Source organism: Macrosteles quadrilineatus, unplaced genomic scaffold (assembly GCF_028750875.1).
Source record: "Macrosteles quadrilineatus isolate MER2022 unplaced genomic scaffold, UCM_ALF_1.0 Scaffold_8__2_contigs__length_117827958, whole genome shotgun sequence".
Classification (NCBI taxonomy): Eukaryota; Metazoa; Arthropoda; class Insecta; order Hemiptera; family Cicadellidae; genus Macrosteles; species Macrosteles quadrilineatus.
The window spans coordinates 36,498,479-36,517,151 of record NW_026542601.1 but is presented as its reverse complement, the minus strand read 5'-3'; the positions used below and the strand labels follow the sequence as shown (position 1 = coordinate 36,517,151).

General features: G+C 34.5%; 1 protein-coding gene across 2 annotated transcripts in view; it reads right to left on the bottom strand.

The window, feature by feature from the left end:
- LOC129001685 (breast cancer anti-estrogen resistance protein 3 homolog) overlaps positions 1 to 18,673 on the bottom strand; it is a 243,564-nt gene that overhangs the window by 159,530 nt on the left and 65,361 nt on the right. Inside the window, exons 1-2 of one of the 2 annotated variants that reach the window (XM_054429077.1) lie at positions 16,157 to 16,175; positions 10,534 to 10,815 (exon numbers count right to left, since the gene is read on the bottom strand). The exons of the other annotated variant lie outside the window; for it this stretch is intronic. Of the exons in view, the coding sequence (XP_054285052.1) occupies positions 10,534 to 10,579 (46 nt within the window). The 5' untranslated portion in view covers positions 10,580 to 10,815; positions 16,157 to 16,175. Of the gene's footprint in view, positions 1 to 10,533; positions 10,816 to 16,156; positions 16,176 to 18,673 lie in introns of those variants that run through there. 2 annotated transcript variants of the gene reach the window in all.

Below are 18,673 nucleotides of genomic sequence, written 5' to 3'. Positions count from 1 at the left end.
AATTTTACAACCCTCGCCAACCCTACACATCCAAAGACAGAGAGAGAGAGGGAGAGAGACAGTAAAACAGCTGTCGAAGTCGATTGGGTCTACCTATAAACCTATAAACCTAGGTCGTCAACTCGCTTTCTTTTTCTTCGCCTACAAGCGTTTGAATAGGGGCGCGGGAAAACTACTTGTGTGATGCGGCACGCGTAATACCGGAAAAGGCCTTCGGGTAGTTCTAGAGCGCCGCCAGAATTGGGTCGCTGGAGTCGCGTTTTAGTTGCCACTTTACTATTGAAGATTCTTAAGTGGCAAAAGAGTTTATGACGAAATATACCCCCACCGCAACAAACCTGCAGACTAAGCAAATTTCTATTTGCCTGATTGGATTTACACTAAAATGACTTTTTGAAAATATCACAGTTATTCCATATTTAAATAGAATAAGTTTAACAAGTACTTAGGTTTGCTGCAACAGGGAGGGTAAAAGTGTGTTTTTTTTGTAAAATAATAACATTTTATAAATAAATAAATTATTTTTTTCTAATTTAATGCAAATATTTTCATAAACAAGAAAACTACTACAGTTTACTTATTCCCTGGTGTGAGTGAGGGTATACATTCAACTCTAGAAAATACGCTGGTCAACGAACGACAAAGAGCCGCCGATGTCTAGAGTTTCCTTGGATGGGTGGCCGACCGACCGGTGGTCATAGGGTGACGACACAAAGGGGGTGGTAGGCGGGTATCCGTGTCGGCCAGTGAGTCAGTGTTACCGGTGTTACTGTACTTCAAAGATGAATTATTGCCCTCGGGGAATCCCGAGGTAGGCGCGGCGCCGCCAGCTCGACACTTGTTTCGGTCACTGGTCTTGGTTGATTGTTTCGTTTTCGTTTTACTATCTTTTGATACTTTTACATAAACGATATAGCCATGATATATTACTAATGAAAATTCAATAAGTACATTGCACACTATAAAAAAAAACTTACATATAGGATAGTTCATGTAAACAGTTGTTGCTTAAATCGTTTGGAACTCTGGCCACGTCTATATTCTTCATTAGAGTGAACTTAACTGCAGGCTATTCAATAGACTGTGAAAAAAAAAACTGTGAATGATTTTATGTACTTGGTTTTTTTAATAATTATAGCAAAAGCTACCAATCTTTGTCATCCGCGTCATAATTCTTGAGCTAACTACTTCTGCAGTGATATACCTTACACGTCACAAAACTGTATTAACCCTAGATCCAGTACCTCTGCTCCAACTAGTATTATAACATTGCCGTCCAGGAATCTTTGAACATATAGTTTGACAATAATTGCATGGATAGTACAGCCGTTTCAACAAGGATGTATTTACTATATGTTCTTAAAACTGAAATTAATTAGAAATACTATTAAAATAAATTAAATTAATTAATTTGATGTGAATTTAGCTTTAGTTAACAACACTCATACAAGTTCATAAACATAAACCAAATACAATTTTTTTTAATAGAAACGATTTGCAGGGTCGTCCAGATGAACTTCGAAATAATACCATAGATAAAAGGAGTAGACATACTCTGTCATACATACATGTCTATACTCCTTTTATCTATGATAGTTCATTAGAAAATCTGAATATACACTAGTGCCGTGCATTTGAAGTACTTACTCAGAACACAGATTTACTTGAGGACAGTTAAACAATAAAACGCAAAGATCCACGGAAGTAAAGACTACATTATTTAGTAAAAAAAAAACAAGGATGCGTCAGTTAGGGCCAGTTAGACAATTGAAGTACACAGAATTGAATCACCATAGTATTGTCCACGCAACAACGTGAGAGGATAAAACATGTACTTCTTCAATTATAATTACATGTTTCTGTGTAAAACCGAAGACGTCTACAGACTTTACTAAGAAAAACTTCTCCCCGGTAACACAGGCAATGGGAATTCCTTCTAGACAAGGTTTTCAATAGGCCTACAACAAAATCATAAAACAAAAGATGTTTCTCAGGCTAAGTAGCACACTGTGCACTTCAGCAAATAAATAGTTTACCGAGATAACTATTGCTTACCAAGACAGCAGTGTCATTTAAGGAGAAATAGTACAAACTAATGTCACCAAAAGTCTAAATTCATTCTTTATTTTATTTTTTTAAGAGAGGGAAAAATAGACAACAAAGCTTTAAATAACCGGTATTATCAATTTGTATTTATCTCTCAATTGAATAAATGTAACGGTAGTTACCTCACCACTGTTAACAATATTTGACCCTCCTATTACATAAATATGTTAGTTAATTTAATATTCAAACTCGTGTACATGTTGCTCGAATTCGAGCAATTTTAAAGTAATACAGAATTTATTTCAAAACGAAAAAAGTGATAATCAATGAGTTTAAAAGAGTCAATTCAAAGATCACCAGTGTGTAACTGCTGGAGATACTCACGATGTATATACAGTAATCAACATTTCCTGTAAATATTTTATCATATTTCATAAATTGGTATTGCTTTTTAATGTTTCTACAAATGTTTCCTGACTTATAGCTGCATAAGGTTGTCCATGTTTATCTTATTTATTGATAAACCTATGTATGGCACCACCCTTGTCGCCAGCAGTAAGTTTACAAATTTCAGTAATTTTTTAATAAAGATAAACACTTTTTTGATCATATTAAGGACTTCCTGTTGTCTGTAACAATTTTATTTGTTCAATCGGCGTATTTTTATTTATTTAGCTAAATAAAACATTTATTTCATTGAAGTAAACTAATATAGGCCTATTTATATTCACTGTACTGTGTATAACAAAATATCGATTGAGAAACAAACAATTACACGTAATAAGAACCTCGCTAGTCCGCTGCATTGTGATAGCTGAAAATCGTCGGAATGAAAACCGCCGCTACAAGATACAGAAGTTGGTACGCCTGCAGTGCCCTCCACAGTTGCGCGCGCCGCTGGCACTGCCGCTCAACACATCCCCACCTAAAAGACGAGCAAGTGGTAAGTCGGTCGGGAGGATTGACGACAAGTTGGTTTCTCGTATATAATAATTTAGATTTACAGGCCGGTCAACTGGACTGACGATGAAATAACTTGTCGACGTACTGGTTTTCAGTATTTATCTATTTAATTAAAAAAGACGGTCTAGTGGCAAGACGACCAAGTATCTTGTCGGTCAACTGGTGGCCCCCCGAATTGGAATTGATAAGTTAATACATTATAATGTTTTTATTTTCATGATCACCCTAGAATTAATTAATTAACAAGACAAGTATCTTATATACATAGAAAACAATACCTTTTAATTTAACGTTTTCTTATGATTTTATATAAGGCTTGCTGGAATTTATTTGGCCGCCCAAAGAAAACAAAAATCATTTAACATTTATTCAGTCTAAACATTTTCATCCTTCTTTTCCAATGTTAAACTCTCAATTAATAGAAAACGTTATCCAGGTGGAAGTCTCTTAGTTTTTTTGTCTATCTAATCTTCATACGATTTATTAAGGTTTATTTATAAACCGAATTAGATTAGAATGTGCTGTAGTTAAAAATTAAAACTTATGAACACTTATAGTAATTTCAATAATGGCATAAATGTTTACTGATCTATAAAATTGAGTTTAAAGACGCTTTCTATAACTAAGAATAATTGGGTGGGTTTTTATGTAAAGTATTTTAATTTACGTAAGATGCTTTTAGAATCTGAGATTAAAAGATTCCCTCATTTTCAATATTTGTTTTCTGCCCTTAGGTAAGGCCGGTACGAACCACCCCAATAAAACTTAACTTCCCCCTTATCTGGGGCCATTCTAAACATTCTTTTCCACCCCTACGTCGAAGGAACTCAAGGAAGTTTAAATCACAAATAAGAAATAGCCTTACTTTCTCGCTCCATTCAAATTTACCTATTTTGTAAATTTATGTCGAAACAAATTGTAATGTTTGATGCAAAACTTTCAACCATAATTAAAGGTTTTAGTCGAACGCGATGCGTGACTTTGCTCCGAATAAAATGTAAGGCTAAGACACTGTTCCGAAAAGAAAGTGTTTCTAAAGAACTACTCTGAAAGAATGTAGGAAGCCAGACGCTGCTCATAAAGTCATTGATTCCAAAAATGTGTTTCGGAGCAGTACATCTCGGAGATATGCCTATCATAGCTATGCCTTTAAGTTAATGCATGTCTTTCGGAGCAATATTTTTCAGAGCCATATCTTTCGGAATTCTTGGAGCAATTCTTTTCGGAGGTATGTCTATTTAAAACCTTTTTTAGGTGACCTTTAGAGTCGGAGATCTATGTATTTCAGAGCTACATTGCTCAGAGCTATGTCTATCGGAGCAATATCTATCGGGGCTATGCCTTTCGGAGTTTTGTTTTTCGGAGTTATGTCTATAGGAGCTATGTCTACAAGAGTTTGGTCTATAAGAGTTATGCCTACAGGATTTATGTCTATAGGAGTTATGGCTTTGAAGTTATGTCTTTCGGATGACTGGATCGTGTAACGCGTTCAGTTCCGTGTTGCTCAAGTTCTTGTCAATTAGGAGGATACTCTCGCGGATGCTGGAGGATAATAGAATGCTGATTGGTAGAGATAATGCCAGAGTGGAGCATATTGGCTGATTTCTTCTTCCCGCCTCAAGTACCACATTCACCGAGTCTCTAGGCCTTCGTCATAATATTAAAGTTATGTCGTACGACAAAAGAGGCACGAGTCAAACAATAGAGGTATTTGAGTTGGAGCATGTTTATGTCTTACCATGTATATTGTGGTAGGATAAAGTAAAGAAAAACGTTGTAGAAAGACTTAAAACAATCATGAAACAGTGTTTTCTCCAGTACAGTTTTTAGACGTACGAGAAAACGCATAAGTTTACGGCCCCTCCCTATATGACCCCTCTGAATGCTCATTTGAACATATATGACCAGTTCATTTAATTTCTTTATAAATAATTTGGATGGTAATTTGATTATGGTACTTCAGACCTAGTTATTAATCAAACCGTAAAGAAATAACAACACATATTTAAATTACAATCCAGAATCAAAAATAATTCTACTGTTTATCTAAATGACGAAAACAACACCCTCTAAACAGCCTAACAACAAAGCCTCCAAAAAGCTTAGTAAAAATACATTTATGCACATTATTATTTCTTTCTAGGTGCACATTTCACATTCATCTTGCTAAAAGGTTATGAGAAGTAAGAACATCCTGTGACTGAAGCCCTCAGGCGTTAGGGAGGAAATCGTTTCGCTAAGGGTGTAACAAAGTTCCTTCATTCACCCCCCGGAGATGTCTTATGAATAATTTTCCACCCAGATGAAAGAGTCTGTATGCAAATGTGTTGAAGATATGAAAACGCGTTCTTGTTTCAGGCTTGGATCGTGTGTTTCAGTTTCAAGAGAAATTACAGCTGAATAAAAATACAGGGATCTGTTTAGAGGCACGCACTACACCAAGTAACTTTTTTAAAGCAAATAAAAATCGCGGAATTATTCAAAAATCGATCAAATCTATCAAATAGATTAGGCAAGAATAGGGTGAATAATTGGCAAGGTAGGGTTTATACTTGATTTGATTTTGAAATCTACCCTACTTCAAGGATTGTGCCCGTATTACTTCATCTTGATTTGGTTCGAGTAGGATTGAGCTTGAGTCGAATTCATTTTCAACCTTTACGAGGCTCAACAGATCCACACTTATTTCATGACCCATACTCACTACGATAAAGCCTTGATTACCACGAGCACGTACTATAGTACAGATGTTTTTATCGGTTTAGCAAATGTCCATATAGGGCTATTACCGCGGGTGGCACGGAAAGACATAGACTCGGTACCGATTTACTAGGCCTAATTTTATTTTGATGTCTCCAGAGGCAAAAATCACTATTCGTTCAAGTTTTATATCTACCTATATCTAAATTCAATTAGTCTGCATGTTTGCTGTTATGTAGGTTTTATCATAGACAAGACAGTGGTATTATCTATCTATACTATTATAAAAAAGAGGTGGTTGCTGTATGTGTGTATGTGTGTATGGGAAAAGTAAACTCGAAAAATACTGGTCGGATTGGGCTGAAATTTGGCATGATGATAGCTCACATTCCCGATTAACATATAGGCATATTCTTATTTCAAAAATCCTTTCGGGCTCCGCCCCAGTGGCTCTGGAGTTTCCCATGTTAACCTTATGAGAAATGGAATTATTGAATCTTAACAGCTGTTTCAATTAAACAAGTTGGTTCTGTTCTATGATGTTCAATAGCATTAAAGTTACAATGATTACCAACAGGGTGCAGCACTATTATTTCTTTTACATTTATGACAACAGCTAATTTGCAAACAAAAGGTGAGTGAGCGTAGCGAACGAGCTCCAACCTAAAGGTGAGTGAGCGTAGCGAACAAACTTCAACCAGGACGTGATTGAGCCATGCGAACGAGATAATCTTGAAAATTAAGAAGTTAAACGGGGCAAAGCCCGCGGGTTACAGCTAGTCATAGATAAAACATACTCCCTTGGTTAGACTATGGTATTATATGTATATCGTTACTGAAAGAAGCAACGCACACATAAAATCCGTATTTTAATCTGAATACTCATATAACATCATTGTACAGTGAAGAGGTGTGCCTTATCCTTTCTTTGTTAGCAGTTTCTTTAGCCATATACATTATTGAAAGCCCAGATTAGAGCAGTTACCAAACAATTGCGTTTTCTCAGGATCGAACCAACAACCCTTTAACTGTCAGGTGAGCCCCATAACCACTTAGCTATTCAGCTATGTATAATATATTACGATATAATTGTTGGTTATGTTGCCTTAAATTATGTTCGAGTCGATAATACAAACTAAATAATATTTTATTGAACTTTATTTTACTTTTAAAATCTCAGTAAAAAACTATGAATAAACTAAGAAGAAAGTAAAAGTGTCCACCACTATAGGCTCACTCTAATTCTATCTAAATTCACTTAAAAAAAAAACTAAATATTCTACACAAAACACTAAAAACACTAAAAACAAAATGAGAAAAGAAAGTAAAAGTGTTGAGCTCCCCAGGTGGGATGGCAAATGATGTGTGTCAATTAGAAAACCAAACAACGTAATGAATTGTATAGAACAGGTTGAATGAACCGTGAAGAAAGGGAGAAAACCAGGTGAGGAAGAAACAAACAAACAAACACACCCACATACCTGAACTCCTGTCTTACTGAACCCAAACATCATTATACCCAAGCACTAACGAGCAAAACATACCCAAGCGAATCAAATTTGGAGTTTATGCCAATAGCATTAATGATCTTTACCTATGCTTAATGTAAACTGGATGTGGACGGTGTCTTGCTCCATGAATGAACAAGAACGTGCAATCGTTAGTGCTTCCAGTGTCTAAAATTTATTATTAATTACTTAGGTATATATTTTAAGGATTTATCTAATGAGTAATTATTAATACGTTTGAATATTATCGTGGTAATAATATCAATTATTTTAATTTAATTAGACATTGTGTATTGTGTTTAAAAGAATTGTATAGAACGCTCACAACATTATCAGCGAAAGTATTAAATAAAGAAGTACTAAATATTAAATAAAGTTTAATCGAAAACATAAAAGTATTTTGTGTCTGGTTACATTAGGTTAGTTTTGTCTTGATTGGATTGATTAACCAAAAGAACTATAAAAGTTAATTTGATAAAGTTAAATAATAACATAAAGTTAAGTTAAGTTTAATAATATAAAGTTAATTTAATTTAATATATAAGGTTGCTTGAAAACAATTTCTGCTTTTCTATAACTGAAGCTTATAAATGTTATTTGACACTCAATACTGTAGTAGGTTTCTCATCCTATCGTAAATCTGAATATAAAGATTCATATGCGTCTCATTTTGGTGATATTTTAGTGTGCAGAATTAAAATCGCTTATTTCTCAAATTTATGATGGATTTTAGTGTTGAGATTTACTCATTAAATAAAAGTTTTACACGATAAGAAATTAATCATCCTTAACTAGTTTTTATTCTGATGAAAATGTTTTAAAATTTAACAGTCCCTCTAAAAAAAACCGGAGCGTAATAATCTTTTAATTCAGAATAAGTGACTTCAAAATCCGTGATATGTTTGCTATATATTTGATAAAAACGGCTATGTCTCATCATAACCCTATTATATTTGCATTGCGAGCCCTATTATTTTCATTGCGTGCGCGATCTATCGGAGGCATCTTAGAAAAATTACAAATACAAATGAAACATACAATGAAAACACAAAATCTAACGCAAGTCATTTTCTCATTCACTTACAATTTACGCAGGTAACATTACAATATTTTACTTGAATTACGTAAAACATCAATAAAACATATTATGAAGACAAAAAATCATCTCACAACACAATATCTAACGTAAGTCATTTCTTCTTTTAATTTTGAGGATAAGAGCTTTAAATTGATACCCAATATGTCTATAAAAAATAAATATTTAGGGGTCAATTTGCTCCACACAAAAATCCAACAAATTCTTTTAATATAGATTAGGCCCACATATCCATAAAGTTTACAAACCTGCTGGGACATATGTTTAATACTTGGCATGATCGTAGGAGTATAATGTAAAATACGTAATATTACACTTACTACTGTTTCTTCCTATTACGTGTGTAAAAATTTACCGTTTACAAAACTAAATCCAAGGCAAATTGCGATTAAATTTCACTTTTGCTCTATGACAAAATATTCGCACGTAATTGAAAACCGCTATTCAACCAGTACACTACAAATCCGACATCAAAAAACACAGAATCGTTCAAATCCCATTAAAACAATTGCACCAATTTGCAGAAACGGAACTTCAGCTTTCCTCACACTATATTATGAAATTCTCCAAGAAAAAACATTATAAACGTAAGTAAAAAATATCTATTCAATCCGTACTACAAATCTGTCATCAAAACTTTAAATCGTTCAAAGCCCATTAAGTTAAGACAATTGCGCCGATTTGCAGGAACTGAAACTAGTTGATCTGCTAACTGTGCCAGTGGGCGGACTTGATGGTCCAGAGGCTGGAAATGAAGTCTTGTTTGGTTTAATGACGGCAGAAGCCCAACCCTGGCCTCCTACTCTTCTTGGACCCCTACAGATCCAGATACCATCCTGCAACGCCCACAGCCAGGAGGTGAAAGGCACGTTTCCAGGACGTTGCAAAATCTTTGACAACATCTTTTGGACATTACCTTTTGGAGCTCAGATCATTTGATTGTACGTACTGTGAGATATATACAAAGGAAGTAAGGAATAGTTTGTGGTATGTTTAAGCTATTTTACATCTTATAGACCATATTGGTCTCGTGTTTAAAATGTGGAACTTGGTTCCAAAGGACACTCGTACACTAAAGTAATTGGCTGTCAAAACGCCTCATAACGATTTGGACTCCACCTCACCTAATCTTTGGCTGCATTTTGGACTTCATTACCTTTATTTGGAAACTCTGATAATTTGTTTTCTCGTGCTTTTGATACTGTTAGTTAATTCTAAAGAAAGCTAGCAGTAGTATGTGGTGTTTTAAAACCATTTTACATCCTTTAGATGAGATTGGTCTAGTGTTCTTATGTGGAACTTAAGTTCCAGAGGCCATTCATGCACTAAAGGAATTGGCTGTCATAATGATTTAGAACCCCACCGCACCAAATAAAAGGTTATACCTAGGTTTATATATGATGAGTACAAGTTTCAGGTCTACCTTACTTTCTTCTGAGCTTGTATCCTGACGTAGCTTCCATATAAATATATTTTTATTAAAACGCATGACCATCCTGGGATTTAAATTTAAGGAACTGATTTAGTGAAAATAGTTTAGGAACTGAAATCTTTTCATTAATTCTATAAAAAGAAGTTAGGTGCTTAAGGGACCTAAGTCATTAAAATTTCGATTTTAAAGAGTTATTTTTAGGCATTTTACTCGTAGATATTATTTTCATTGAACCAGGATCCTTATTAAAGAATTCGAATGCTTTAAAACTGTAATTATCAACAGAAAGACTGTGCAATATAAATACTACTGTGTATCTTCCTTGTAATTGTTGTAAGGTTTGTAAATATAACTAATTTGATTTGCTAAAAGTAGTAAATGCATTGCCCAATTCGTATAAAATACGTAGATGCGAGTTTTGAGAAACCTGTCTCTTTTATATATATATTTTTATATTACCAACCAGATTTTATTTTCTAAATATGAACTGTCAACACCAAATTGGAAAATTTAACGTTGTTAGTCCCCTTACCCCTCCAAACCACGGTCATTTAACAATTTAATGCCATCCTTATCTGATAGGTAGCGTCATTAATTGATACTTTGCCTGATGGCAAATAGTATCAGGATGTTGATAGTATCAGATCATGCTTAAGATCTGCTGGTTTGATCTTCAGTTTTGAAGGCAAGCACAGCCACAAAATAGCGAGTGACACTATTTTCTTCGAATCTTTCTTAAAAGTAGATAAAATCACAAATGCAAAATCTTTACAAACATTCCTACTTACTTTGAGTCCGATCCTTCTTTTTGAGTTTGCTGCTGCTCTTTCCCATGGCTGACTCTTGCTACGTCACTATCACAAACGATGACCTCACTATCACTATCACTAGCCACCTCTGCAGACCGAGTGACCTTCAAGGCTGCTCAAGGTCATTGTCGAGCTACCGTACACAGCTGTTTTGTATTCCACTCTCACTGTTCACTGAATTCTTCGAGTAAACCACCTTCCGCGCCTTGTAATTCTTGAGAATTACACAATAGAATGTTAGTGACGATTGTGAAATTTGCGCTAGAGTTTATTGAGGGGGATTAAGATTTGCTAAAAATATTATTTTCACTTAAGGTATAAAGCATAATTTTACTTTTTAACTAAACTAACAGCAACATTTTAAAATTTAAGAACAAAAACTGAACTTAATCATAACAAATTACAAAAAGTAAACATAAACATTAAACAGATGATTTAGATTGATCAAATTAGCCAGGTAATGTGGCTATGTTATGATGCTGAAGTAAAACTGACCAGTGAGAGAAAACAACATTTATATTGTATGAGTGTAGGCCTAGATTCAGGGGATTTCCTTACAATAATTTTTAGCAATGACACCTCATTTTGAAATTTTTGAAATAAAACATATAAGGCTGTAATTACGATGTTTGTGAGTAATATGAAAATGTGTTCAGATTAAGGTATTGTATTATTTTTTGTAGAATTTATGAACTTTTTTATTACGGGGTTATCACAATAAAATAAACATATTGTGGCCCCAATTCTAAACAATTGGGAATTGTGATTAGAGGAAATGTTCCACTGAGGTCATTTATTTATATTTTTAAATAGAGATAAAGTATTGGAAATGTATTTTGGTTTGCTGTATAGGTACTGTAGTAGTTTTAAGATGTTTTAAATTGCTTTTTATTTGTAATTTTGGGAGTTCTAAAATCTGTTAGCAGCTAATATTGAGTGCTGATATGTGTAGGCTATGTTGAAATCAGTCATAATTGATTAGCCATACGACAAACATCGACCTATTTACCGAATCGTAATTGTATATCCGATGGCATTTGTTCAAATGTTCATACCGTAGACCACAATAAAATTTGAATCCCTGAAATGACAACGCCATCTTCTCATTTGTTCACAAGAATGTGCCCCACCTTCTCACTCCAGTCCGGTCCAGACTGGGATGTTTTACATGTAAATTGGCGTTTACGGACCACACCGCCCTCTCATTGCTATCTGTGGGAGCGGCCGCGAGCTACCGTCACTATCTAATGTTACACCTTTCATATGACGTAGATAAGAGGTTATAAAGCCGCACGCTTCTATATTGTCATTGCCAGATTATAACTCATAAACGAACGCTGGTTCCACAATGTTTCAGCATTGGGATGTAAAATGCTAAGGGTATCAAACAGGAAGAGATTTACGTCTGATTGTTTTATTCCCTCTTTACATCCTAGGACCTAGCCCGGGACTGTTGTTTTAAACATTACTTCAGTGTAGTCCTAGAAGGTCGTGGCATCATCATATATAAGTTATTGGCGGGATTTGAACCCAGGACCTCGGGGACTGAAGTTCTGCGCTCTACCGCTAGACCAGCTCACTCCCTTTAGAGCCTTGGGTTCGAATCCAGCTTACACTAATGTGATTACCGTTAGATGTGAGATAATGCCGTCTAGTGGTTCAGATCCGACCTCTAGATGTAGAACCATATAAATGTATAAACATTTTTTAACAAACGAAGGTGTCTTTTTGTTGGAGATACCCTTTTATGAAAAGTCATATGATTAATTTAATCGTTTAGAAACTGTTTCCACTATGACAATCTAAACCAAAAATAAACATATTGTATAAGCTTTTTCCTACAGTCACCCGACAAAGTTGGCTTCCTTGTACTGTTTATAGTACAGAAAGCTGCTAATTGCTGCATATTTATACTTTGCCGTACGGTTCATACTTTGCCGTACGGTTTATACTTTGCCGCACATCAGGATTCCAACGAAACAACACAAAACAGCGTGGTTCTATTATGCACGTAATCCGTGTACGCTTGGAAATAGGTTGGCAACACTTAAAGATAATAATACTATGAGCAGCTGATTGACTATTATAACTACGATTTAACCTGTCACTTCGTGTTTATAGTTTCGGTATTTCTGAACTTTCTGGACTTTTCTTTTAAACGTTTTTAAAACATTCCTACGATCTTAATAAACAAGAAAATACATTTAAAGCGTTTTTTTAGGCGCGGAAACCACTTCAAATTACAAAAACATACGGAACTATATTATATTCTTAAAACGCGGAGCACATTTCTTGCCTAGGAAAAATAGCGGAGTGATACGGACCACGCGTACTACTTTCTCTAGGGCACCTATTTGTGTTGCCAGCTGAACCTAAAAACGTGTTGTATAGTGTTTGAAAGACTAATTATTTATATACTTTATAGTGTCTGTAGGAAAAATATAATGTGTAACACGAGTGAAAAAGGCCTTTGCTGCACTCGAGATCATTCCCCACTCGCCTGCGGCTCGTGCTTAAACATTGCTCTCGTGTGCAGCAAAGTGCCACTTTCACCACTAGCTACACAAATAACTATTGTGTGGTCGTATGAATTGTTTCAGAAAATATTCATAATTAATTACCGTTTGAATATTATTTGTTGATAAAAAGTACATAGAGTAATTATTATTTACGAATTAAGGAAAATTACATCCTCATATTATTTTAGGCCTAATGCAAAATCTACGAATTCAACATCTGAAAAGATGTCGAATTACAAACTTTATGTAATCTAAACTGAATAATGTTCTCAATAATAACAGTGTTTTACATAGGCCTACAGCGACAAAATATTTATCTAATTTTATGACGTTAGTCTAGTTAGTAAAATTTAATTCTAATTCAAGTAAAAAACTTTCACAAATTTAAATGGGACAAATTTATAAAGCAAAAGATTGTAACTAATCTAAGTGGAATTTTCCAAAAATAAATTTCATTTTAAAATACACCCATTGTGAAAAGAACACATTCGGATTCGAGAATGCCAATGCCCGATTATATCCGTACTTTTCGCTGACAACACAACCCGTCCATCACATAACCGCCGTCACTAGCAATACACATCACTACAGTGACAGACTGTCATAGTGATAGTGATATACCGTAGTCTAGTAGTGATAACAATACAATGAAGTGACAGTCACTAGCCTATCCACTGTAGAGTGTTGGTGAAACATTTCACATATACTCTTCACACTTCTGCGAAATTCAATTCCCGTGTTAAGTAGAGGTTAGTTTTAGAATAAAACCTGAAAATTGTATAACTGTAGCTGTAAAATAATTTTGTGAAATTTAGTCCACCTAGTCCAATATGAATATAAACTTTCAATAGTTAATTAAGATTCTTAGCAAATTCTTAGCAATATCCAGTAGGGCAATGAATTCTGATTTCAATAGTTAGTAGCACAATTTATGCAAAATTAATTCAATTATGTTCTCTATGAGTGAATTGGTTAGAAATGGTCTACACAAATATGATGTACATTTTAGCATCCTTAAGTCAATAAAATACTGTAGCTGACAATGAATAAAACTCTCGCTTGAACTGTTAGTTAAGCTCGAAATAAAATAGTTGTATACGCAGCGTAAAACCATGCTTAATCTATCTATGGTAAAACTGTTTGTATTGAATTTGTTATATGATAGTCTCTTTTCGCACGACTTTTCACTAAGGGGTGTCTCGAAGACAGATTTAATAATCCCCAGATTTACCATATTTTATATACCATCTTTTCCGATAAAAGGTTACACGACTAAAACTTAATAGTAATATACCGGTATGTTTTCAAAAGGTTGTTAATTTCGTTAAAACACGTACAAACTGACAAACAGTTAGGCATGTTTGTACCTTATATTTAAGTATTGAATTTGTTCAGGAAACATTTTGTGGAATACATACAATTACAGAATGATTTATTTGACAATACCTAACTGCTTAAACGATTTTGGAAATACCTTTTGTTATGGTAAGCGTGTGTTATGAATCTATCTATTATTAATAGGCAAGCATGTTTCTTTAAAACCTTTTTTCTCAGCTCGTGTGAATCGTAGGGAAAATCTACGCATACCGTTGGAAAGCTATTTTCCTGTAGGTGTGCAGAATCCCTTTATAAATTTAAATAGGCTCAAAGATAAGCACAAAAAATGAGTTTAAAAATTTGAAAAAATTAACATGGATCTTATGCGTTGCTATGCTGGTTACGAAATAACAACGAAATATAAACAGAAAATCAAAACAAATGGAGGAAACTCCAATCACATGTTTTATTTACAGTGTGGGGTGAAAATAGATAAGTGAGTACATTACATATTTTTGGTCGAGTTTCGACCACTGGACGACCTCTCGTATTAATTAATCCATGGGTTAAAGCTGTAATCAATGTTCAATGATTTAATTCATTTATAATTATCAGAGTGCATTTATAGGTATAATGAATCGTACTACATCAAATTCATAACTATCATCACAGTTTTAACGGTTACTTGCCATTAAAAACATTAACGATTACCATCATCAGTAAATTAACTGAATAATTTATGTTTATAATCTATTAACGTCAACTTGACGCCAATTTACATTATGATATTCAATTACCAGCAACCCGGGGTAATTGGGATGAATTACCAAGTCTGGTAACTAGGTTATGTTTCTGTAAAACGCTAGTTTAGTTTCATAATTGGTTAAAGCTTGCTTCATAATGGCATACTTTTGGTCCGTTGGTATTATATGATTACGACAAAACCCTTCTGGTAAATGTAACTTAACAAGCCTGGATAGCTTAGAGAGAATAATTTATGTTAACAAATGTACGCTTTGAAAAGCTCAATATAATGTTAAAAAGTAAATGTTTAGTTTCAATATATGTATGCTCTTTGAGTGTTGAACTGCAAGTGTTTGTAAAATAATGTAATAACACACAACGGAATTGATTGTCCATTGGGGCTTAACAATATTCTACAAGATTTCTAATTGAAGTAAAGTCGATTTGAAAATGAACAGTTAAATTTTGGTTTCAATTTAGAAATTTGTTGCTCAATGTAGGCTACCTTTTTGATTTGATCGATTAGAATAGATTTTCTATGGGAACTGTGAGGGACTATACAGTGCTATGAGCATTAAGTTTTATTTTGTGTTATTACCTTAGTAAATTGAATAACTCACATAAAAAGGTTTCTTTACTCTTATCAAGGTGTACCGGTAAATATATCAAGAGAACAACTTTGAAATAAGATAAAAAAGAAAACAATAAGGCAAGAAGGCTATTAGCTGGACAGAACTTGTATTCCGATAAACTTTTAAGTTTTATGAAACTCGAAACCGATTACTTTTGATTTACGCGTATTCTACGCGATGGTAAACACAACAAAAACACTAAGTCAATGTTTTAATTATGTCCTAATATCATTTAGTGTTGACATTTAATAATCGTTTAATTTAAATTTCAAAAATATCTACTTGAACACTTAAATTCCAAATAGGCATACCAAAACTTGTAAACACCCCAAACTCTATACAAAACTATAACACCCTCTTTTAAAACAATTAATTCACAAAATCAATTACCACAAACGCACACTATCACAAACACTACACACACGCAGCGATCAACACTAGCGCACGAGCGGCCTCTCACACGACGACTGCAGCAAAGATATCGGCGCGGCTATGCGCGCCCCCCGCCAAGCCAAGGGGGGGGGTGATACGGCCAGCCTCTTATCATTGTGCATACAACCCTGTATCTGTGTACAATAGGTGTTTATAGATTAGGTCGGGATATCGGGCATAGATAGGTCCGAGCTTATGATAGAAGTGAGGTACCTATAGGCCTACATGCGTGTAGTAGCAGTTGCGCCGAGTAGCATTTGCGCCGCGGATTAAATCGTGCTTCCAGCGCCGCGGAGTTAGATTAGTTCAATGATGCAGAAGTGACGAGGGTCATAATTACTTACACATTACTTGACTGAGTTGATTGTAAATAGTGTCGTTTTCCATACTCCTAAATAACTTGTATTAGTAGTGCACTATTGCACATAAAAAATGACAAAACACTTGTATACCACCACATGCAGTATTGAGTTAGTATAGATATTTTTCCTGAACTATAATTATTATAACCATTAGACATTTCTACTTATCACATTACTAATTTAGGAGAAAGGGGACTTTTGTTTTCCTATGAAGTTTTTAGAAAATAGTTGCAACAGGATAGTCTGCGGTGCTATGAGGAATGCAAACAGCTCGGCATATTGGTATTAGGGGGATTTGCTAGGGGTATATATATCCCCTTACCTTTCGTAGTAACCCACTCCCTTGTGTTACCTTTGGTCACTCAATGGTGTTGTCATTGTCAGTTTCGAGTAGAATTTAGCAGAATGAACATCGTAGAATCCACAAAGAAGGGCTCGGTTTTCAATCATTTCGTCTACTACAATTGACCTACTGTACATTATATCATCGATATGTCGTACAATTGATAAGAACGCAACAATAAGCTACAATAAAACCTTTCTGAAACCTCTAACCGAATAAATGAATCGATAAATAATTTCGAACCATGCAATTGCTTACAATCGGCATTTACAACTGTTCACAACAGTTGACTTGTACTCCCTAGGGACTAAAAAGGCTTTTTACTACTGGTGATTAAAACGTTATATAGTTTAGACCCATATGGTTTCGTCTTTTGTTTGCTATCTAAAGGTTATACATCGAAGTGAAGGATCACGGGTTCATACATAAAACCCCATTATAAAAAGGTTTGTCATAATTACCGGTTCTAAAAAATTTAACCATGTAAATAAATCAATAACTTGAGGGGGGGGGGCAAGCCCAAAATGACACTTTTAGCTACCATTCGTCCCTCTGCTATATCATAAGATGTACAAGGACTCATACATCGAAAACATTGGTTAATCAAAACGGGTGAAAAGTTATTTCACAAAAAACCTTATGGTATCAGGTACACAGTTTCATTGTGTGTTAACACTTAGCTAAACTAAACAGACAATACCCCCGCCGCAGCAAACCTGCCAACTAAGCGAATTTCCATTTGTCTGAATTGATTTTCAATTGAATGTATATAAATAAAATTAGGTTTAACGAGTACCTAGGTTAGCTGCTACAAGGAATCGATTAAAGTGGAGTTTTAGTAAAATGTGGATGGCTTAGTATAAAATAAATAAATTTGCCAAGTTTGATCAAAATATATCCATAAACAAGCAAACTAAAATTACTCAAGTTATCGCGTTCACGGACGTATATAAATCTATACAAAATGAAAAAGTAAATAGGTCACGGGCCTAGGTCTTACGGTGCCACCTACGGTAATAGCTATTTCCCTTTAGGGAATTCGCTAAAAACATCCATTTTTTGCGAATTTAACATTATGGTACAGAAGACGTAAGTATCGTTAATTTATTTATATTATACCTACATGTGTAGGTAAATAACAACAGGTTTCATTCCGATATTGGTGGTTCGTAAACTTAATCAAGGTGATTCAACCTTACACATTCATGCCAAATTTAATCAAAATCACACGAGAAGCGATAAGCATAGGCCGGGAGTGCACCCGAGTTCACGTGCAAACCTCGCACTGTCAAGTTGATGATTTTTAAAATATTCGTGGGAGTGGAATGTTTATTGAGTTGTACAATAGTATTAAACATTTGCATGGGCTTGTATAGGCTGAAAGCAGGGTTTTTAGAAAATGGCTTAAAAAAACTCACCCATGTTATTCTTATGGAGAAAAAGTGCCTAAAGTGAGGTCATATTACTATATTATACCTCTTTACATTTAATGGGTCAATAAATGAAAGAATTAGCTTTTTTAGCTTTATTTCGAATATAGTATATGAGGATTATATGTAGGGATATGTAGGCAAAGATCAGGATTTTTGGAATTAGTGGCTAAAAAATTATCCCCACGTTATTTTTATGGGGAAAACGCCTAAAGTGGGGTATCTTTGTGGTATTGCCACTACACGTTTTAGAGAGTTATTTTGTAAACTTAATATGTACTTGTATTTCTAGACTTAAGATAATCTTAAATTGATATAAGGCCGCAATGTATTACTACCA